The sequence below is a fragment of the Ambystoma mexicanum genome, chromosome 2q (genome assembly GCF_040938575.1).
Source record: "Ambystoma mexicanum isolate Mex_15411 chromosome 2q, UKY_AmexF1_1, whole genome shotgun sequence".
Classification (NCBI taxonomy): domain Eukaryota; kingdom Metazoa; phylum Chordata; class Amphibia; order Caudata; family Ambystomatidae; genus Ambystoma; species Ambystoma mexicanum.
In genome coordinates, this window is record NC_090924.1 from 1,279,267,299 (window position 1) to 1,279,290,833 (window position 23,535).

The 23,535-nt window shown below is 45.4% G+C and overlaps 1 protein-coding gene across 4 annotated transcripts in view; it reads left to right on the forward strand.

The window, feature by feature from the left end:
• LOC138570097 (intraflagellar transport protein 70A) overlaps positions 1-23,535 on the forward strand; it is a 694,742-nt gene that overhangs the window by 244,977 nt on the left and 426,230 nt on the right. For all 4 annotated transcript variants that reach the window (XM_069648698.1, XM_069648696.1, XM_069648699.1 and 1 more), the window contains one exon: positions 14,238-14,294. In XM_069648698.1, the coding sequence (XP_069504799.1) occupies positions 14,238-14,294 (57 nt within the window). The remainder of the gene's footprint in view (positions 1-14,237; positions 14,295-23,535) is intronic.

Genomic DNA, 23,535 nt, shown 5'->3' on the forward strand with positions numbered 1-23,535 from the left:
GGGAAAGCGAGGAGGTGGACGGTGCATGCTCGCTAGGGACTATAGATGATGAATGGATGGGACGACTAAGAAATAGAGTGGGGAAGATGGCGTCATTGGAGTCAGCAGCGACTAAAGTCGAGGAGGGTGCAACTCCAAAAGGGAAGTTACAACTTCCGCTGATACACAGAGGGGGAGGGAGACCAAACTATATACCCTGGGCCCAGATGGACAAGGCTAATTCAATGAAATTATTGCCCCCGTTGTCAGGAGGGGCGAGCAAGTGGATATATGCATTTGAGAAACATACCGCCGGCATACCGTTGGCAGTAGGCGATGTGAAAAGCCTACTAGTATCCGCAGTAGGAGATCAAGCGGACAGAGTATGGGCTAAGGCTGGTTTCCCGGGCGTGACGTTGGATTGTGACCGCCATGACGGGGCTTCCTTTAATACAGTGCGAGCAAGGGTGTGGGACGCACTGCGGGAGACGTTCCCAGATACCCCTGACTTACAGTCAGTAATGCAATGTAAAATGAATGACGGGGAAGATGCTATGGATTACATTCTCCGGGTGCAGGAGATGTGGAGAGCGGAAACGGGCACGCCCTGGCATCAGTCAACGTCTCTGTTTTACTTTATCATCAAGAGAGGGCTCCCAAAAGAGGTGCAGAAGGCACTCGACAAAATAGCAGGTGTTGAGGCGAAGGGGTGGCCAGAGATCCAAAGCATAATAGTGCACCATTGCAAAAGAATAAAAGAAAGAGAGAAGGAAGTAGCACAGAAAAGGTTGGCAGACGAAGCGAAGTTGGTACAATCAAAGCTAGTGAAGGTTGCAGCTGCGGTAGCCGGGCTCCCACTCATGAGGGAGGGAGACGAAGGGGAGGAGGGGCAGATAGCAATACAAGGGAGAATAGCAGCTAATTGGGCCGGACAAGGCCAGCGACAGTGGAACGAACAAGAGCAGAACGGAGGTCTACCATGGCAAGAGTGGGCCCCACGAGGGGGAAGAGGTGGGTACAGGGGCCGAAGAGGAGGACAAGGGTATGGAGGAATGGGAGGAAATGGGTGGCAGGGTCCCAGAGGTCCACAGTGGAGCTGCTGGAATTGTGGGAGATGGGGGCATTACTCAAGGGAGTGCAGAAGCAGACAAAACAACGGGTTCCAGGAGACAGAGCAGTACGGTCACCCCCACCCAGGAAGCCCATACGGCCTCCCCATGGGACAATACCAACAACCAGAAAATGCAGGACAAAGAAGTAACGCACAACTACACGGACATCAGTACAGAACACAAAACCACCCACAGAATAATGACAATATACAATACACGCCAGGTAACACTTTCGCCACAGTAGCTAATGGAGCGCCTGCCCCCGCACCTTATAGCGGCGTGTCAGTAGTTTCGGGGAACATTTTTGATCAAGGGGGGGCAATGCGACACCCCGCATAGGACAGCCCACAGAGAGCACTTGCGTGTCCAGTACTATCTACGACCCACAATGCATCAGAGGAACCATTGATAGGAGCGCAGATAGGAGACAAGCAATTCATATTCATGGTGGATTCGGGAGCGGAAAAATCATGTATCAAAGAGGGCCGGTTCCCGTTATCTAATAAAACGTTAGAGACGCAGGGGTTCTCTGGGGCTGTAATTGAAGTTCCTTACACAGAAGCATTGGATGTGACAGTGGGGGGTAAAACAGTGAAAGCACCCTTGCTGTACTATGAACGCTCTCCCATTAATTTGCTGGGGAGGGATCTCTTAAGCAAACTAAATATGACCATATCATTCACAGAAAGTGGTATAGTATGTTCAACACCTGGCATATGTCCCCTCCGCATAATGGCAGTAATACAGGGCCACACAATCATGCAAGAGATTAGAGGGTTACCAAGAAACGAGGAGATGTTTATTGAGGGCATGAGAACATTGGCTCTCATAGTACCAGAACTAAAAAGGATGGATTGGAGGATCCCAGCCGAATTCCTCTTCCGCCCCATAGTGAGCCCCGACACAGCTCCCGGGTCAGTGCTATTGTTGGATTTACACGCAGTACACGTGTCAGCAAACAGAATATGTGTGATTGGCATTGACATGGACGGATGTGAGTGGCGGACAGTACTGTGTACAAATGCAAATATCCCACTGAGGGAGCTGTCAGACGAGGAGCTATTTTCCGACACTGAGACTGATGGCGAAATAGTGATGGAACTAGCAATGCCGTGCGACATTGTAGTTACAGCCAGAGAAACTCCAGTTGAATTAATGGCAGTAGTAGGAGCACCACATACATTTTTTGATGACGACATGAGGGTAGTACCAACTAACATATGGACAAATGGCCCCCACGATGTGGGGTTACTACATGGGGTTCAGCCTGTGGTAATAAAACTGAAACAGGGAGCAATTCTACCACGGGTAAAACAATATCCATTGTCACGCGAAGCAGAAGAAGGGATCAGAGAGACAATAGATGCACTGCTAGCGCAAGGAATAATAGTGCCCTCCAACTCCCCATGTAACACATGCATTTACCCGATTAAAAAGGCGAAGGGAGGTTCCTGGAGGATGATACAAGATTTACGCCCACTCAATGATGTGATTCAGAAGGAGTTCCCTCTAGTGCCGAACCCGGCGACAATACTATGCAATATTCCAAAAACGGCGTCCCACTTCACGGTCATTGACTTGAAAAACGCATTTTTCTCGATTCCCTTAGCAGAAGAGAGCAGGTACTTAACAGCGTTTACACTAGGGGGGAGGAGGTTCGAACATTGCAGACTACCACAAGGATATTGCGAGAGCCCAAGCATATTCAACAGGATACTACATGAAGATCCAGGGAATTTATCTGTAGAAAGCACGGTGATTCAGTACGTTGATGATTTATTGGTTTGTGCACAAACTGAGGAAGAGTGTAGAAAGGACTCAATAACACTCCTGATATTATTGGCCAATAAAGGGTACAAAGTGGACAAGGGTAAGTTACAATACTGCCTGACAGAGGTCCTATATTTGGGACAGCTGATATCGAAGGATGGCAAGCGGATCATACCAGACAGGGCACAGGCGATTAGAGCAGTTGGGGAGCCCAAAACAGTAAAAGAGATGCAAAAGTTCCTGGGTATGTGCAACTACTGCCGAGCATGGATATTGGATTATGCAGCATACACAAGGCCCTTATTACAGGCACTTAAAGAAGCCCAGCAGGAAAACAAACACATAGAATGGACAGAAGAAATGAACACATCATTTAACTCACTGAAAGAGCTGATATCAAGCGCTCCAGTACTGGCAAATCCAGATTATGGGCGCGAATTCTTCTTATTTTCGCACTGCAAAGGAACACTGATGACAGCAGTGCTGACACAAAAGACATCGTTAGGGCACAAGCCACTGGCTTACTATAGTGGCACTCTAGATGCAGTAATGCAAGGTCATTTCGCGTGCGAGCAATCACTAGCTGCAGCCGCGTTCGCTATTGAAAAAAGTGCCACGATAGTAATGGGCTGTCCTGTGACACTATTTGTGGAACACTCACTCTTTGCAATATTAGAGCGATCAAAGAGCACATTAACAACACAACGCGCCACAGCATATGAAATAATATTGTCCAGTGCAAACATCCATATAGTAAGATGCAAAACAGTGAACCCAGCCACATTCATCACAGAGGCGTGCACCATAGAAGACATGCAGAACCACAACTGTGCAACATACACAGGTGACGAAGGTCAGGACCAGGTGGTTTTTGAGAATGCCCTAAACGAGGGAGAGGTGTATTTCGTGGACGGGTCGGCCTCAATAGACATGGAGACAGGAGAGAAACATGTGGGTATGGCAGTGGTACGATTGGAGGAAGGTGAATATGAAACACTAGTGCAATACCGCCTCCCATCACACTATTCAGCCCAAGCAGCTGAACTAATAGCACTAATAGAAGCGTTGCATGCAGCTAAGGGGTGCGCAGTGACAATATATACAGACTCGGCATACATGACAACAACAGTACACGGAGGGCTGGCACGGTGGGGGCGGAGAGGGTTTCGACGAGCAGATGGAACACCTGTTCAGCATGCAGAATTATTGAAAGAACTGATTGAGGCCCTGCAAGACCCCACGGCAGTGGCCATCGTAAAATGCCAAGCCCACACTACAAATACAGATCTTATATCTTTGGGGAACGCGGCAGCAGACGCCGCCGCCAAAGAAGCTTCATATTTTCAGAAAGGTGAGGTAGGAGAGTACATGTTGCACCACACAACAAGCCAAGAGGTCCCCACAGGATACAACATGATGCCCACACAAGAAATAATAGAGCTGCAAGAGGGAGCTAGTGCAGAAGAAAAATTAGTGTGGACTAAGAGGGGATGCAGCAAATCGCCGACAGATTTATTGTGGCGACAACAAAGTTCAGGAAAAGCTGTGATGCCAGTCACATTGTTAGAAATAGCATTTCAACAATTACACTTCCCCGCACATAACGCAAAACAACACATAATGGCGGAGATACAAGAAGATTGGTTTGCACCTTGCCTCCAGGAACACATCACAAGGTTGACATTGGAATGCACGACATGTCAAATTTATAACTCAGGTATGACATTGCGCACACTGAGAGGTACGATACCAAAACCAAATGGCCCATTCAGAGAGCTCCACATCGATTATGTAGACATGGGAGAAAGATGTAATGGGGCTCGTTACATGATTGTGGTTGTATGTCCATTCTCGAGGTGGGTGGAGGCAGGCCCCTGTGCGCGTCCCGATGCGAAGGGCGCCGCAAAGTTCCTAGTACGGGAAGTATTCCCGCGCTGGGGAATTTGCGAAGTCATTCGCTCAGACAACGGCACACATTTTGTTAATGAACTATTCAAAGAAGTGACTACGTTATTGGGAATAAAGCACAAATTATGCTCGATTTATCATCCTCAAAGTAATGGCGTAGTGGAAAAGATGAAACGGCCTGTTAAAAAGCAGATTGTCAAAACTGTGTTTTTCCCTTAAAAAGACCTGGATGTACTGCCTACCTTTGGCCCTGTTCGAATTGCGCAATCAGCCAAGTAAAGACCACCATTTGTCCCCGCATGAGATCGTCACGGGAAGGAGAATGCACACAACGCATTCGCCTCTCCGTGAACGTTCTGATGCACACAGAAGCGCAGCGATATTGGGAGAGGAGTTCACAGAGTACTTGAAAAAACTAACACAGGCAGCGCGCATAATAGCGAAGCAACTCGCCCCCCCCTCTACAAGAGAGGAGGGGAATACAACAGAACCAGTACCACTGCCTGACAAACAGTTACAGCTAATGCCAGGTGACTTTATATATGTCAGAAGTTTTGTGCGAAGGTGGAATGCGCCACGTTTCCATGGCCCTTATGAGGTAGTGTTTTGCACGCCCACAGCAGTAAAGGTGAAGGGCCTAAGATACTGGGTGCACTTGACAGACGTACGCAGAGCCTATAGCGCCGTGGAAGGTGAGGTGCAGGACGAGGCACAGGCAACAGCGGACAGTGGTGTTATGGAGAATGAGTGAAGGTGATTTTGTGTATGTGCAGCGATTGACAATGAATGCAACTGATGACATGGCATTCGTACGAAAAAAGAAATTTTTTTTTTTTTATTTGAATGTTTTCGTTCTCTCATTTTTTGAAATTTTTCTTTCTTTTGAAGAAGTTTTTATATATATTATACAATGATCTAAACGTATTGATTGCAAATACCCTTGTCTGTGGAAACAAACCCTTCCCCTACCCACGTCCATGCTTTATGAACAAAAAAAAAAAAAAAAAAGAGTTAATAACGTTGGAAATGTTTACATGCCTGTACTTAATGCACTTTTGTATCTCAAACAGGAATTACCATGGCATCTAATGGGCGGCCTGCAACTAATAGATTTGTTAGAATTAGAGAAATGTTGATAGATAGACTTACATATTCATACGAATGCGGATTGTCAATTTGTGTTATTGTGTTCTTCCTATCAATATTTTGCCTATTGTGACATATTGGTTTATAGCGTTCATCTCTATCGAGATGACCGAGGGGGGAGGGGGGAGTAACATTACCCGAGCTCCTGGGAGCAATACAACCACAAGTGTAAATATAAAAGAAGGTGATTTTTTAGTATGGGATGGATCACACTTTGTATGGGGTTACTACACTGAACCACCAACTGTCGCCCTGTCAAACTCAAGAGGTATACAAACAGAAATGGAAAACAACACAATGTCTACACCTGAAATATATAGCAGCCCCACTACCCTCCCCACCCCGTTAGAAGGAAGTGATTTGTTGTTTATTGAGGAAGATGGGAATGTTATAACTATGACAGAACATAAGGAAACATATCAGAAGTTTGACAAGGGGGGTGGGAAGGAGGAAGGGGGGCCCATTTTTTCATTTACCAGAAGCAGACGTAGGAGAAGCAAGGATAGTAGGCGGAGAAGAGAGACAAGCAGGAGGGGGTATGATGAGTACTATGGGTTAGGCTTAGATAAAATGGAAGACCCTCTGCACCCCCACCAAGCAAATAAATGGTATGCTGATATGAGTGCCACAGCCAAACAAACGACAAATGAGAGCTGTTATGTCTGCTCGCTCATCCCCCATGCATCAGGCACACCTAAAGTGTTGTTGCCCAGAGAATTGCCCATTGTAGATGCCCAGTGTCTCCTTCATCTCACGCTATGCCGAATAAAAAACACCTTCCAGGCACACGACGTCACTTTCAAGATTATACAGACGGAAAAAACGTGCTACCCAAAAGCAGCTGGAGTGGTATGTCTCAAAGAACCATTTATTGCGATAAAAGGGACACTATTTTCTGAAAACAAATGGAAAGATGAAGAAGTACTGTGCAAAGCGGAAGCACTGAGAGGTGTCCAACCAGCCAGAATGCGATGGATAGAAGAAACGTGCACACCAGTATGGAAGGAGCACATTTCCAAACTGACATGGGTAACAGCAATGGAGAAACCCTTCAAGCTACAAAGTGAGATCAAGAACGAACTATGTTTTAAGGGAGAAGGAAAAGTGGCAATAGGGACGAATAAAAACTGCAACAAAACTCTCACCATCCCAGACATGAGAAAAGGAACAGCCGCATTAATGGACACATACTGGGTATGTGGGAACCAGGCCTACTTGCACCTTCCCCAGGCATGGAGCGGCAGCTGCTCGATGGCCACTCTGCACTCGGCCCTAATGGTGATTCCAGAAAGCCACGTTGACGAAAATAAAAGGACGCCAGGGAACATGCACCAGGGTGCGGTTCCTCCCACTGCAAAATCACACCTCTATGTCCTGTCCTCCGGAGGGAAGGGAGAAGAGCTATCACGGAATAGACGGGCATCAAATTACATATCTCAAGCTTCGTCCGATTTATTGGCACAGATCCCAGACAGGTACCGACTGTTCAGCTCTGTAGAAACATTCTTTGCCTCGCTGATTTCAAGTGTCCAAGCAAGGGCAAATGCAAAATGGCTCCAGATAACACGGTGGGAACTGATTCAGTTAGCCAATGACACTGAAGAAGGGTTCAACATAATAAAAGTAGAACTGCGAGCTTTACGCCTGATGACCATGCAGAACAGGTATGTTCTGGACCTGTTGACAGCGATGGACGGAGGTGTTTGCCGAAAAATAGGAAGTGCCTGCTGCACTTTCGTACCTTCTGAAGACGCGGAAAATGGTTCCTTATCCCACGTGATCGAAGCAGTACACAATCTGGGAGAGAAGATGAAGATGGAAGGTGGAGCAGAAGCCAGCACGTGGTTCGACAATATCTTCTCCTGGGTTCCCTCGTGGCTTGGAATGACGATGAAATTTCTGGTACCAGCTGTGGTGTTCCTCCTCGTGGCGTTCTGCCTGTGCCAGGTGGGCCTCCGATGTTGTGCAAATGCGGTCCCTAACGGCGCAATGATGATGGTGACAATGGGCAACTCTGGTGGTACAATGAGGGCAACACAAGAAGTACATGTGCAGACAGGAACAGACAACACCCCCCAGTACCGGTTAGTGCCTATGTACCGTGACAAGTACATAGTAGACAAACTATGGCATACCACTATCAAGGAACCCCGAGACGTGGAATTAGAATGGTACACAGAGGTCTGGGTAGACTTGGAGGAAAGTGGTGACTGTATATATTTAACGTGCACACCAGACGAATATGCTAGAAGAGGGGAGAGCTTAAAGGGGGTGTGCAGGGCATGGATGCCCATCAAGGGAACACCTGCATGGGATGACGCAGTAATAGAGGAACAAGAGTGCAGAAGGTTGGAAGAGCTGAAGAATTCGTTACTTTAGTAACGAAAGGGGGGAAATGTAGGGGAGGACAGGCCTTGAAGGCCCCCCCCTCTCCTGCATTATCCTCCCCAGGTGAGGACCATGGCTCGCTGAGCGTCCCCTCATGCCACCCGGGCCCAGGTGGAGGAGGGCTCGCCCGCCGATGACATTGCCCCCACGTATCCATCATACACACACACACACACACTAAAGTTTAGACAGGCCTAGAAGCCATCGTGCCCAGCAAAGATGGCGTGAGTTCAGCACACTGTAGCACGGCCCCCACCTTTGGAGGGCTTTCCAAGCATCCCTGCCGCCGCAGCACCATGGTAGATCCGCTGCGAGCGCGTTCCCATGAGAAAGCCGGGTATGAGCTAACCCGAGATGCTAACACTGTAACATTTCGTCGTTCACAATGTAACACTGCACCCCGCATGACCTGGTCCGCGAGGCCGGGGCGACGGGGAAGAAACTGTAGCATCACTGTCTGAAGAAAGTAGAAAATGATTCAAGTATTGGTATTAATGAACTACCTCCTTTTAAACAGGTTCTGTAAACTGTGAATTAATCATAAAGATGTAACGTTTATATGATGTCACCCCAGGTCTGGACTAATGCTGCTATAACCACAGAGAAAGATGTCGACGAAACGTATAACCTTTATATGTATAAGTGTTCTTTCAGTTTTATGTAGAAACCTGAACTCGTATATGTTTTCTCAGTCACCCGTAGCGGCGAGTATCAATCTCTGTAGGCCATAACCTAGAACTACCTCATGTAACGTCTAATGTACATAAAATAATCAAACCCTGTAGTGAATATAATGTTAGGTAACGAAAAGGTACTCAGACTGAATATATTATGAACTCGAAGTATATATGTATGGCACCGTAGTTTAAAGAAGACAAATGATATAAAAGTTTTTGTATTCAAAATTAAGCAACACACGAGGAAAATACCTTTTGTGAATATATGCAAGGCCATTCTCCCTCCCACCCCACGAAGCCTGCCAAATAGAAAAAAGCTAAGGCCTGTGCCGTGCTCCCCCACCTCCCCCGACCAAGCTGGAACCGCTTCAGAGAGTCAGAGGCCCCAACACCGCATCCAAGGCCACCGGCCGCCACCTGCGTTATTTACAGCACGGTAATAAACTCACGTTTGAATCCACTGATCTACCAGCACCCTCTCGTAAATCCCACAATCCCCCAGACCACCCCAAGAAGTCTGACCCCGCACAAACACTACCCCCGACAATGGGACAAGACACAGAGCCCTCCTTCATAGTAGCCTCTAACGTAGTAATAAAACATGTACCACCCGGCCCAAGCCCCCAGAGCCCAGCCCCTCGACCTGAAATACCAGACGTCAGAACACCGGTAAATCCAATAGATGACCACCAGACCCCTCACAAGGTGCATTCCTCCTGTGTTGTATTTCATTGATTGAAAGATTTACTGTAGAAGTTAGATATGGGGTTTTAAGTAACTGCAATGTGCATGATCTAGGGCACCCAAGTCAGGGAAGGTATTCATCTTTGTCACAGGCTGCCCCAGCGTACCAACACCGCCCGGATGACCTCAAGCCGGCCTGCCAGGCCCAACCCAACCCACGAGGCTGACCAGTGACGTCCTCCCACCCGGACCAACCACGCTGCAGCAACACCTATAGTTAGTCGACGCCACCCAATCCCAATTAACTTGTGCCCCCTATAGTGTGTAGGTTCTGATGACGTTTTTTGTATTAGAAATACGCCTGCCTTTGCGATTGTCAGGCAGAGCGCTCTCGGAGGTTGCAGAGTTCTTTGCATGCCATATTCTTTTGATAAACTCCCACTTACGCTCACCCGCACTCTGTCTTGGCCTTATTCCCATTGCGGGAGTGTCCATTATTGTCTCCCATTGCGGGGAGGATCGTGCTAACTTGGGGGCGCTTCCACTCAATGGCCTGGAATTCTGGCATTGGTTTACTAAAATAGGTATAAGAATGCTAAATGGTAGGGTAGGTGATGACAATCCAGGTTCAGTTACTTATAAAAGCACCAGAGGGAGTTCAACTATCGACTACTTTAGGGTGATAGTGAATTTATGAAAACTGATAGCGTACTTTAGTATACAACCAGCCCTTTTTAGCGATCATTATGGTTTAGTTTTGGTCGTCCAGATAAGTGTAATGGTATCAAGCAGGAAAACAAACCTCTTGCAGGACTTACCTGCAAGAGTAATGTTACCAAACACCAAGATGGGAGTTGGCAGGTAAATCCTGGCTAGGCGAGCACATTTTGAAGCTAAATACCCTGAAATGTATGCTGTTGCTGGAAGATCTGAGAGGCCAGAGTCAATGATTCTAAATTACGAGGACCTCACAAGAGGGATCCAGGAGTTTTTCCGTTTAAAAAGTGCATCTGGAAGGAAGAAAGGAGCATCTACAGGCTGGTTTGATGATCAGTGTAAATCCGCAAGAAGGGTGCTCTTGTCGTTAATGAAGTGTATGGATGTGCCGAGGTGTGAAATTGTTTGGCTAGGTCCTGTTACAAAAGAGCTTTGGAAAATCGGAAGCAACAAATTGATACCTGTGCATGGGAAGTGTTGGAGGCAGCCAGTTTGGAAAAAGAAAAGCTTTTGGGTGGCAGTGAATAAGTTCCCAGCATACGTGCCGCAACTCTCTGGCTCAGCAACCATGCTTCTGGATAGTAGCTGGGTTTCAAATTTTCCAAGCTGTATAACAGTAATGCCATGAGTATAGGAGTTTATCAGGAGAGGGGAAGTTGGGAAGTGTTGGCTACTAAGGATAACATTCAGAGATCAGTGATTAAGTGAAATCTGAATACTTGGAGATAGTACAGGTCATTAAAATGTCAAAAGGAAACAGCACCGGGGTCGGATGGCATTCTTGTTGACGATTACCAAGAATTTATTGAGATATGGGGACCTATTTTAACTGGGCTTCTCAATGCAATGATGGTGATGGGCATTGTCCCGGAAGAGTGGAAGAAGGTAATCATTGTCCCTTTATTTAAGAAGGGGTGTAGCGATTCCCCTCAATCCGATCGCCCTATTTCCTGTTTAAATTCTAGTTGTAACATTTTTGGGAGATGTCTTTTGAAGGTAATAGAGGAAGTGATGTCAGCTAACTCAATTCTTTCCCCAATTCAAGTTGGGTTTCGTCCATCTTTGGGTTCTATGGACCAAGGCCTTAACCTTTACCAGATAATTGCACTCTTGCTATATATAAAGAAAGAGCCAGTGTACTTAGCATTTATGGACCTTTGCACTGCTTTTGATAACGTCAACAGTAGCAAGTTATGGCAGGTGCTGAGGTCCCATGATTTTCCATCAAGGGTTTTGGATGTTCTTATTTCTCTACATGAGAAGGACGATGGCAGGTGTAAGAACAGGGTCGGTGGGGCATTGTACGCCTCGGTTCTCAGGGAGTAAGGCAAGGCTATGTGCTTGCCCCAATCCTGTTTTCCCTGTATATTAAGATGTTGTACAAGGCCCTGGTAGATTGTCAAGCAGACGTTACTAAGATAGGGGGTATGTCATTGCCAGTATTGGTCTATGCGGATGATTCCGTCCTTATTGCCCGGTCCCCAAGAGCCTTACAATGCCTGATTAACAGATATGTACCATTTATGGGAGAGCTGGATCTGCAGGTTAATTCAAAGGATTGGGAGGATGGAGAAGTTTAGGACCGACCATGTGGTGTAAGGCAGACCCAATTCCATGAGTCGATTCTTTTGATTACTTGATCTGCTTTTCTGAGGCTTTTTCTCCAGAGGCACATTTAAAAACTGTGGCATGAGGCAGTCTGTAGGGGGTATTTTCCATTTTATGGGGCAGCACAGGCAGCAGCCATTAAAGATAATTGGATCTGGCTAGGACTAGAGGAATAGTAAAATATGGTGCTTCAATTTGGGGCCATGTGAACCAAAAGGTTATTCAATATGAAGAAAATGCCTTTTTTGAAAAAGCTGTTGGTCCTAACATTATTGGCCCCAAGCTTTGGTGCCCTTAATGAGGTTGGTCTGACTTATATTGCAGACGAGATAGCAAGAGAACCGATTTTATTATGCTTCAGGGTTTGGACAAATCCTAATGCTTCCCTAGCTCAGTATTTAATAAGAAATATTATAAGGCTTTCCTATATAAAACAAATGTTACAGAACATACATTTGGGTAGGCATTTTGATGAGCCAAGCTTATTGAGCAGGGCAATGAGCCGCGTTTTGAAAAAAGAGAGCGATAGCTTGGATTTACGATGAAAGGGAAACACTAGAGATTGCACAACCTTCGAATAGACACTTCATGTTATTGGCAACAAATGAGATTAAGGATGAATTGGTCTGGTTCCATAGGTAATCTGATCATATTACGAGAGTCCATTTTAATTGCTTACCCCTGTGGGAAGTAAAAGCAAAAAGAATGGGCCCGAGTATAAAAGTTGGCTATCCTGTATGTGGGGCCAGTTTGGAGGACCTGGCGCATTTGATGCTGTTTTGTCCCAGTTATGCCGTGCTAAAGAGCTGGCTACTGGTCCCTGTTTTTAGAGCAAAAAGTTTGAATCTGTATGCTCCAGCGCTGCTTTTATTGCTACAGTGGTAGCGCCCTTGACAGCTTAGGCCATGTCGACTTTTATATGTAGGGCTTTGAAAATGAATAAGGGGATATCACAGGAAAAATATGCCTATTAGTAATGAGTTAATGTGTTGCCGCCCACTAGTGAGGTGCCCAGAGTCTGCGAGTTCTGTGTTATGGCCACACTTGAGGGGGTTGGTCAAGTTTTAATGTTAATCTTTTTACGTGTCTGATTTTAAGCTTGTTGTGTTTAATATTTTGTGATTGTTGTTACATTTATGGATATATACATCCAACTAAAGTTTTATTGACTATAAATTGACTTTTTACAGTTTATAGATGCCCAAAACTGATATTTAATTTATGTGATAATTATATAGTGCCTAACTGCCATTGTCATGGGCCTCATGGGCATTAATTTAGTCTGGGAGATTCAGCATACTGCAGCCTGTACTCCTATTAGAAGTTGTACATCGTATTGTGTGAGACAGACAATACATTATACTATACATTTACAGTTTCATGCAATGGACATTTTTTGGAAGAGATGACTAGTACTGTAGAGTTATATTCAGCAATTGTACGTGTTGGGTGTGGGATGCTGTGTGATTTGCTGTCAGTGAATATGCGGTTGATGTCATGTGACATATTTGGTGTGTTGCTCTTTCCAACTAAGAAGTGGAAGTAGCAATATATATTGTATAATGTGACTATGTAACCCTGAAGCAACGCTGTGGAGGGCTCTTGATACTTCACATGGACGCTTAGTATAATTTGTTATACATTTATGTTATAAGTTGTCAGCTCATCGAGAAAAATCTTGTAAAGCCACCACAAACCATTTGTATTACTTGTAGGCTCTTGGTACAAATCCAAATTCTGTGCTGAGAGCTGTGAATGATTTCACACAATCAAATGCACAAAGCTGCTTAGTACAGTTGATAGTCTTCCTTTTGCAGACAACCAATTTGATACTCTGCTATTCCACCTAATTTCCCCATTTCACCATAGGGAATATCTTGTTTGATTCATACAAGCCATTTTGCAAAACATGACATGTTACTGATCATCTCAGTGACAAATCTGGTGACTAAAAGTTCCCACCTATTATGGAAGCATTCAATCAAAGGACCGCTCAACAATAAAGGAAGTACCCTCTGTGCCCCCCCCCGACCCACCTGGACTAATATACAATTAAGCAATCATCCTATCTAAGAAATGTGTTGGATGTCAACCACCCCTCTCTAGTAAACATGTTTTAGGTGAAGCTATCCCTTTTGTAGATTTATTACTTCAACTTTCAAAGAGCACATTTCTTTTCCATTTACCTTATATCTAGTATGTTAGATTTTTTAGGAAAGCTTAATATTGATCTTTATTTTCTCTTTAGATGTTGAAATTGCAATCTGCAATCAAATATGGAGAAGAAGATCTTTCTGGTGCAAAGGTAAACCTTTTATTGTGTGTTTTAATTTGTTAGTTTACACTTTTTGATTCCTAACGTAGTAGGGCACAAAATTAGAATTTTCATCCAGTATTTCTAGGAAAACTTGCTTTTCAATTATTCCATAGTGAAGCATCCAAAAAATAAAACAGACCTTACCAAAATGGGGTCCACATAAGACAAGTATTGTTTCTTCTCACAGTCTGCACATCTTTCACAATGAGCAACATATCATGATATCATACTAGGGAAGATTCCCATTGAGTTCCATGGAGCGACCTAAAAGATGCATCTTATATTTGTATTTCATTTGGTTCATAAAGCACTTTTGCGAAAGTACTGAACAATAAGAAGGACAAAATTACAAGAAATATTAAATTCCATGCTCAAAATTAGAAAGAAGGCAGAGAAAGAAGGTAGTATTTTAAGTCTCATCAGAAAAGAGGGATGCAAGAACAGACCTGATAGGAAGCAGAAGTTTCTTCCACTGCTAAGAAGATAGTGAGGAAGGAAAATGAGGCAGTGGAAATGCAGGATGAGGAACTAGAAGAAGCAACTGAAATTGCAGACTAAGTGTGCGATTAAGATAATAGAAATAAACAAGAGAAGTAAGGTGGGGGAGCCAGACAATGAAGCCACTTAAAAACAATACATAGATAGTGAAACATAAAACGAGATTCAAAAGATAGCCAACAGAGAGAAAATAAGGCAGAGGGCACCAAATCATGAGGAGATAGAAAATAAAGTGAGTGGATAGAAGAGTTTTAAATTGAAAAAAAGAGGGGCCGGTTGGTAAGCCGGGAGACCAAGTGAAAGATTAAAAGAATAGCCAAAACAGGAAAGGATTAGTGAAGAGATGGGACGTTTAGAAGCCTGGAAAGAAAGGAATGCCTGAGCATTATGCACGTTCTACTAATGAAAAAGGAAACGGGAACCGTGGAGTTCTGAAGCAAGGAAAAGAGAAGAGTCAAAATAAACTCCCAGATTATGATCGGAGGTAGCAAGAGTAGGGTGTGGCAGAATAAATAAATAGCTGGGGGTGGGTGGATTACAGAAGAAGGAATTGTAGAGGTGGGAAAAGAAGTGAACCTGTTGGTGAAGGATTGTGGTGCAGGGAATTAGTAGCCCTCCAGTACTGTATGCCAATAAATCAGTAGAAATGGTACAATGGAAAGACTCAGAAAAAGATGAGAATGATGACAAGATTTGGGAATTGCCAGCGTAGAAATGATGAGAAAGATTAAAGGCGGAAATGGTGGTTACTGGAATCATATAAAGAGAAGAAGGATGGGGGCCAAAGACAGAACCACGTGGAAAAAGTGACAATAATCAACAGTATCAAAAGCTACAGAAGAGCAAGAAGTAAGAGAAGAGTGCTTAGCATAGGTAGCAGTACAAAGAAAATTGGAGACCTTCAGTAAAATAGTCTTCATGGGCGTGAACCAGATTAATGTAGAGGTAAAAGTAAATGGCAATTAAGAGGTTAAGAAGTGCTTGAGAATCTTAGAAATAAAAGGAAGAAGAGAGAGAGAGAGTGTGAAAATTACAAGGTAGAGAATAATCAAGAGAAGGTTTCGAGTGGATTGTGTCCTCCAACGTATTCCTCATCTTAGATGTATTCCATCCAGCTTTGCTGCTCTTCGGATGTATTCCATCCAGCTTTGCTGTTCTTCGAAAAATGTTTGGCAGAGGGCGCCGTGTGTCGATGTTGTCGAGTCGATGGTCCCTCGAAGGACACTGACATCATCGGGTGTAAAAGTAGCACGCTCAGCGCCCATTGGCCTCAGTTCCGTTTTTCCGCAGTACGATGCTTCGGACATTCGGCGCGCCTCGAGTTCTGTCATGAAATATAATATAACGAGAAGTAATTATGTCCTTGTCTTCGACGCCGACCACGACCCCGAGATCGGGTTTTAAGAAAGTCGTGCAGGCCAAAAATGTCGATCACGGACCCGCACCGCGAGTGTTTGTGGTGTCTCGGGAAAGGCATGGATGCCTGTTCGAAGTGTCAGGCGATGACGGGGAAGGCCTTGCGAGAAAGGAGAGGAAAGCTATAGGTAGGTCGGAAGGATCGAAAAGCCTCTAGCGTCGAGTCAAGACCCCATGGGGGAAAAATCTCCTTGACGCGAAAGGCATCGATCTAGATCCCGAAGCGATTCTCATCGCTAGTCGTCTTCGTCGAAGAAACAACGCCATAAGTCTCCCTCCACCTCGTCGTCAGTCGAGTCCCCGAAAATGAAATGCCCCACAAAAAATTAGTCTATCGAAGAGTGGGAAGCATTCAGGGTCAAAATGATGTAGGTGTTTGAGAAGGCGAAGCCTTGGTCCGCGCCTTCTTCGGAAGCTGGCCGGGAGCGTCATCACTCCGACACTTGCGCGCCCGCGTGATCGTAAAAGGAAGGATAAGGAACCTTCCAGGACGCTGAGCGATAAACGCTCGAGTCGAGTCGACCGCTCTAGGTCACCAACGCCGTCCGAGACCTATCACACCTCGAAGGGGAAACCGTTGAAGGCCACCTCGACGCCCTCGAAGCAGACCCTGTCGACGACCACTATGTCATCGATGTCGTCGACGGCTTTATCGACGTCGACGCCGAAACCATCGGCGCCAAAGGCTCCAACCAAGCCAGGGCAGCCAGAAAAAGAGAAGGAAAAAGTTTAAAAAAACATGTAATTCCTTCAGAGCCTGGTACTACGCCTCTTCCTCCTCCTCTCCCAGAGAAGGTTTTCAAGCCTCTCCCTAGGAAGGAGTTTTTCAAATCCTTGACCTCAATTTTTGAGGAACAGGAGAGATCTGAGGAGGAAAATGTACCTTTTGGATTGGAGTATGGCACCCAAAATGTCCCAGAATGCTTGATCTCAGAGGAAAGCAGAATGAGGGATTTGGTGGAGTCTTTACACAATGCAAGTGGCATTGACACCTCTCCTGAGAATGACTTTGGTAGACCAGATCCAGGAGAGCATGCCAGTCCATCTTACCGTCAGTTAATGACCAAGGTGGTAGATTACTTGGGATGGGATAGACCACCAGCCCAATTCGTCCAGGACGATTTAACAGACATATTGGACCATGGTCCCACTGAAGACCCAGTACTACCTTTTCATGTAGCCTTACAAAACAGGGTGGCCAAGAATTGGGAAACTCCGGATTCTATTCCTCCGGTAAATAAATCCCTCGCATCAAAATACCGCCCAGCCAGTAGAGACCCCGGCTATCTGTCAAAACATCCAACTCCCGAGAGTTTGGTCATACAAGCAGCCACAGCTTCCAACAAACTTGTGTACCCGTCTATCCCTCCAGACAGGGACGATAAGCGTGTGGATGGTTGGGCACGGAAGGTATTTTCAGCCGGGAGCATGGCATTAAAATCTGCCAACTGCACATGTGGCTTGGCAACATTTTCGTACACTCTATGGGAGTGCATCGCAATGGCGGCGGAGCACATACCAGAAGAGGAAGAAAGGAAAGGTTTCCTAGCTATCGTTAGAGATGGAAAGGAGGCCATGCAGGAATCCCTTCAATCTGGATTAGACACTGAGGATAGTGTAAGCAGGTCGATGGGCACTAGCACGGTAATGCGCAGGTTTGCGTGGTTACGGAAGTCTGGTTTTGCACCGGACGTACAGAACCGCCTCCTGAACATGCCTTTTGACGGGTCTCAGGTTTTGGCAACAAGGCTGACGAGAGCCTTGAGAGGTTGCAGACCTCAAAAGCAGCGGCAAAATCCTTAGGAGCTGCTATTAGGCAACCTCAGCTTTTTCGTGCGCAAGGGCAATCATGGAGGGGACGATCCTATAGTTATTACACCTCATACGGGAAGACGAGAGGAATGGCCAGTCAATGGGGCCAAAGAAAGGTCACTCGTGGTGGACGAGGAAAACTTGCTAAGCCAGCTCCAGCTGCAACCTCTTTGCCATCAGCAGCTGCAACATCCGCCACAAAACCATTTTGAGGACTTGCACCACAAAACACCTGTAGGAGGTAGGCTGTCGCAGCATCTGCAAGAATGGCGAGCCATTACTTCAGATGTTTGGGCTCTAGAAATAATAGCCCAAGGCTATTGCCTTCCTTTTCTAAAGCAACCTCAAAGCAATCCACCAGGGAGACACCCGTTGAAATTTTCAAACCCGCTCCTACAGCAGGAAGTTCTAACCCTGCTGGAGAAAGGTGCTATAGAACCAGTACCTGCAGCGGTGAGGAACAAGGGTTGGTACTCCCTGTATTTTTTGATTCCCAAAAAGGACGGACGACTGAGACCCATCTTGGACTTAAGAAACTTGAACAAGTTCCTCAGGAAGGACAAGTTCAAGATGGTTACTCTTTCTCAGATACTTCAGGCCCTTCATCTCCAGGACCGGTTGGTGTCATTGGACCTCCAGGATGCTCTTTTTCATGTCCCGATTCATCTCAAACACAGAAAATACCTGAGGTTCGTAGTTGGCGACTCACACTATCAGTTTCGAGTCCTGCCATTCGGGTTGATCTCTGCCCGAGGGTCTTCACCAAGTTAATGGTAGTGGTGGCAGCGCACCTCAGGAGAAGGGGGATTCATGCCTACCCTTTCCTGGACGATTGGTTGATCAGAGCGCGCTCTGCCGAGCAAGCACTGGATCATCTGAAAGTCACCTGCCACTTCCTCCACAAACTGGGCTTCTCCCTCAATTTCAAGAAGTCACAGATGACACCTTCCCAGCTTCAGTACATAGGAGCTGTATTAGACACGTCCTTGGGAAAGAGCTCGCCTCCCAAGTCGAGGGCTCAAGACATTCTTCAGATGGTTTCCAAATTCCAAAGTGCCCAAAATCTCCAGGCTTACGACTTTTTAAGGTTGCTCGGCCTCATGGCATCCTGCATCTTTCTGGTGCCAGAGGCACGCTTGAGGATGAGATCCCTTCAATGGGCCCTAAAGACTCAGTGGTCCCAGTTCTCGGGTCAAATGACGGATTTTCTTCAGGGATCCGAACAAGGTCAGACAAGGCCTTCTATGGTGGACCTGTACAGAGAACATCCTAAAAGGAGAACCTTTTTGGCAACCATGGCCGGAGATCACAGTAGTGACAGACGCTTCACTCCTGGGGTGGGGAGCTCATGCCAACGATTTGACAATCGGCGGTCGTTGGTCTCCATCGGAGTCCAAACTACATATCAACCTTTTAGAGCTGAGGGCAATCAGACTAGCGCTGAAGGCCTTCCTGCCAACTGTCAGGGGAAAGAATGTCCTGATAATGACGGACAACACAGTGGCCATGCACTACCTAAACAAAAGAGGAGGCGTGGGGTCACTACCCCTGTGCAGAGAAGCAATGCAGCTATGGTATTGGGCGATTCAGGAGGGAATCTCTTTAACGGCAATTCATCTAGCTGGGGAAGAGAATATGACGGCAGATGCTCTGAGCAGGCAGAGCACGGTATCCCACGAATGGGAACTGGCTCAGGAAGTCATTCAAGAGACCTCAAGAACCCCTCAAGTAGACCTGTTTGCAACCGGATTCAACCGAAAATGCGAAAGGTATTGCTCAAGGGAATTTCCCCCGAGAGGAGCCCTGGGTGTTGCATTCGTGATGGAGTGGAATTTCCCACTATTGTACGCGTTCCCTCCGATTCCCGTCATTCCTCAGGTCATCAGGAGGCTGAGAAGGATTTGGAGCCGCATGATCCTAATTGCCCCGGATTGGGCCAGGAGAACGTGGTACCTGGACCTTCTAGACATGTCCATCTGCCCTCCAATACGTCTTCCTCAGAGAGAGAACCTTCTCTCTCAAATGGAAGGTCAGGTTCTCCATCCAGAGGTCAAAACGCTCAACCTTCATGCTTGGTATCTGAAAGGCTGAGATACAGGGATTGGACTGTGAAACGGGGTGTGTACCTTTACTATTTTGTATTTACCACAGAGTATTCAAGGTAAACAGGCCAAGCAAAGTGTTTGGACTGTTTTCCTGAGTTATTTAGGAGGACAGCACATGTGTTGCCTAGTTTTAGCAATCACGGAATTAATCTACCACTGGGTATATATTACCACAATCTCAAAAAACAACTTTTTTATAATTAGTAAAGAAAATAACAGATACAAGCAATACATAAAAGGTATTTTACTGCTTTGTAAAGTGAGTCGCTAGAAAAAGTCAGTGCAGAAACACAGTAACATAAAACTCTTCTGAATGGCTATTTACATTCAAGAGAGACACATTCAACACATTGTGAGGGCAAATTGAGGGTAATTAACATGTGAAGACAAATTGAAAACAATTGACATGTACAATCAACATGGTGTGAGATAATTTAAGTCCAGTATCTCTAAATGAGTCGAGCTTCAACGTTTGTCCGCGAAAAATGAGACAGTTATGGATGCATGTGTAGTCTTACTAATTATTTAAGTGCATCATAAGTTCCCATACTTGGTGCTGGAAAAACGTTAAGTTAAGAGTTCTTTCATAAAGAGGTCCATAAGTAATACAGGGTCTTTTGATACAAGATATCTGATCATTAGCCACCGTGATCAGAAGTTGGTTGATAGCAAAGAGTTTCAACTTGGCTATAGTACAGTTATATCACTGTTCCCTGTAGTTGTCACGTTTCGGCGGTAATGGGTTGAGGTGGAGTCCGCCTTCATCAGGGCTGAGAATCAGGGACCCTGTAGGGGGTGACATAAGTGGTGTTGAGATTGGCTATAATACCAGGGGAGTCCCCATTAGTGGGACTAGGTTTACAGTTAATTTTGTTCTCATGGCGACCAGATTACAAACTTACTTGCCGGAGCGCTTACTCAAGCGCATTGGTGTGGTCACACTTTGTGGAGAGGAGGAGACCGTCTTTTTTGCCGGGACCATGAATTTAGGTGCAAGGTTTGCGAGGTTCCCAAAAATGGCAGAATGTTCACGAGTGGTCTCGAGGCTGTTTAAAGTAAACAGGTGGTGCCGTTAGATCATTTAAGATCCAAACAGTCAGCAATTTATTTGTTGTTCCAAGGGTTACAAGTTAAGTCATGCAGAGGAACCGCTGCTTAGCTTTGGCTGTGAGCGGTAAAATGAAGTATGATGCGTTTGTTAACATATCTTTTTTATTTTATATTGTTGTTTGAAAAAAATTGTAGTTTTGTGAACAAGCTGGGTGCCATGTGGCCTCCCAGTATTTTAAAGTGCATCTTCTAACCCCAGAGTGGTTAGATGTTGTGTAGCCCTATAGAGAAATTCTGATTGCGGTGTGCAAGGACTGGTGCCGGTGGTACTTGCTGCCATGATGCCGATGGATTCAAATGGCAGTTAGAATAAGGAACGTGACGTCCCGTGTGCCAGCGTTAGTAAAAGGATTCGGCATGTTGGTGTTAGAAACGTCCTTCCCGCAACTAAAGTTAGCAAGGTGGTACGATGTGCCTAAAATCGTTTTATGAGCAGCATGCATTTATGTGATTAGCTCGGAGTCAGAGAGACACAGAGACACGTAAGAATCAGCGGTCCCAGGCTCACCTTGTTTTTTCAGCGCCAAGTCATGCTGCGCTGCTGCCTTGGTCTACAGGGTCTCTGCCGCGAATGAGTCGACGAGACAAGTCCTCCCAGGAATGCGTAACGGGGAATCCGACCGCAAGGAGAACGAACTGGTCGTTGCTACGGACGCCCACGCGTGCGCACTGCGAACTTTGTCATTTTTGACAAAACAAGTGTTTTCACAGTGCGCATGCTCCCTTACTTCCTAGCGTGATTATGAAAGTGTATTTTGATACATATAGTGGATGTTGCTTGCAGTTGCTAGACACTATAGTGTTAACTAAGAACTGTGAAATTACAGTTTAGTACGGATGTTGGAAGTAACTTATAGTCGATAGACACGATAGTTGTGGGTCAAAAGGAAAGAATGCTGCAACAATGCATATTTGCCAGTTTGAATTGTGTTGAAACATAGTTGGTTGGACAGAATCAAAAGGGGGTTTGTACGTGAATTTCTATACTATATTTGCTTACTTCAAACTGTTGATTATTCATGCGTGTCTGGGGCATGTCGCCATGGAATTTCTATGTCATGTTAGAAAATTAGTTAGGAAATTGGATCACTGATGTTTATGTCTGGAGTACCACATACACATTGCTCATGACATATTACAAAAGTGCATCTGTGTATAAAGAGAAGGAGAGAGTATTTGGCCAGTATTCTGAGTCGTTAAGTAATGGGATGGAAGATTTTGTTTAGGCCGTGGTAATAAGTGTCCATCCTGTGGATCCATCGTGCTTCCTTTTTGTTGAGGCTATGGTGGATATCATGTCCTCCCTTAACTTTTTCAATCACCCACCATAGGATGTTGTTGGGAGTATGGTTAAAGTTCAAAAAATGTTCAACCAATGGTGCCGTTATATTTTTGCACCTGATTTTTGATCTGTGTTCCGATATTCTTGTATTGATGGCTCGAGATGTTTGGCCAATGTACCGGAGGCCACATGGGCATTCTATGCAGTAAACTACATTTTGGCTTTTGCAGTTAGTCAAATCTCTGTGTGTCCAGGTACGTGTACCAATTTGAAAGGAGTTCATTTTCTTGGTAAATTTGCAGGCAACACAATTACCACATGGGTGGTGTGCTTGCAGTGGGCGAAGGGTGCGAATAGTATTTGAAGCAGGTTGAAACAGTGAATGAGCGAGGTGCTCTTTAAGGTTTTTTCCTTGTTTATATGCAAATCTTGGAGCAGGGTCCCCGGGCATGTTCATGCGGGAGATGTGCCAATGTTTGTTGATGATCTGTTTGATTTTTGAAGTATGTGCTCCGAAAGTGACTACACATGTTAGTTGTTTTTCCTCAGGGTCTGTATTGTCTTGTAGTTGGAGAAGATTTTCACGATTGCAGTTCCGGGCTCTCTTATTGGCTAAATCTAGCTGTTTCTTAGGACGTGTGGTCAGGTTCTGGGCATGGTTCTTGTAGTCATCTAAGGAGGAGCAGTTCCGGCGTATTCTTAGGTACTGTCCATAAGGTAAATTGTTTCTGGTGTGTGCCGGATTGTTACTGGTGTAATGAAGAAGAGTGTTGCAGGCAGTTGTTTTTCGGTACTGATCACATGCTAGCTTTCCGTTTTTAGAGCGGATTAATAGGTCCAGAAATTTTATTTCATGGTTGCTTTGTTCAATCGTAAATTGGATATGTGAATTGCAGGAATTTAGCCAGTTCCAGAAATTGGTAAGTTTGGTTGTGCTACCGGTCCATATGAAGATAACATCATCGATGTAGCGGTGCCAGTGGCTGATGTTAGTTTGCCAGTTGTT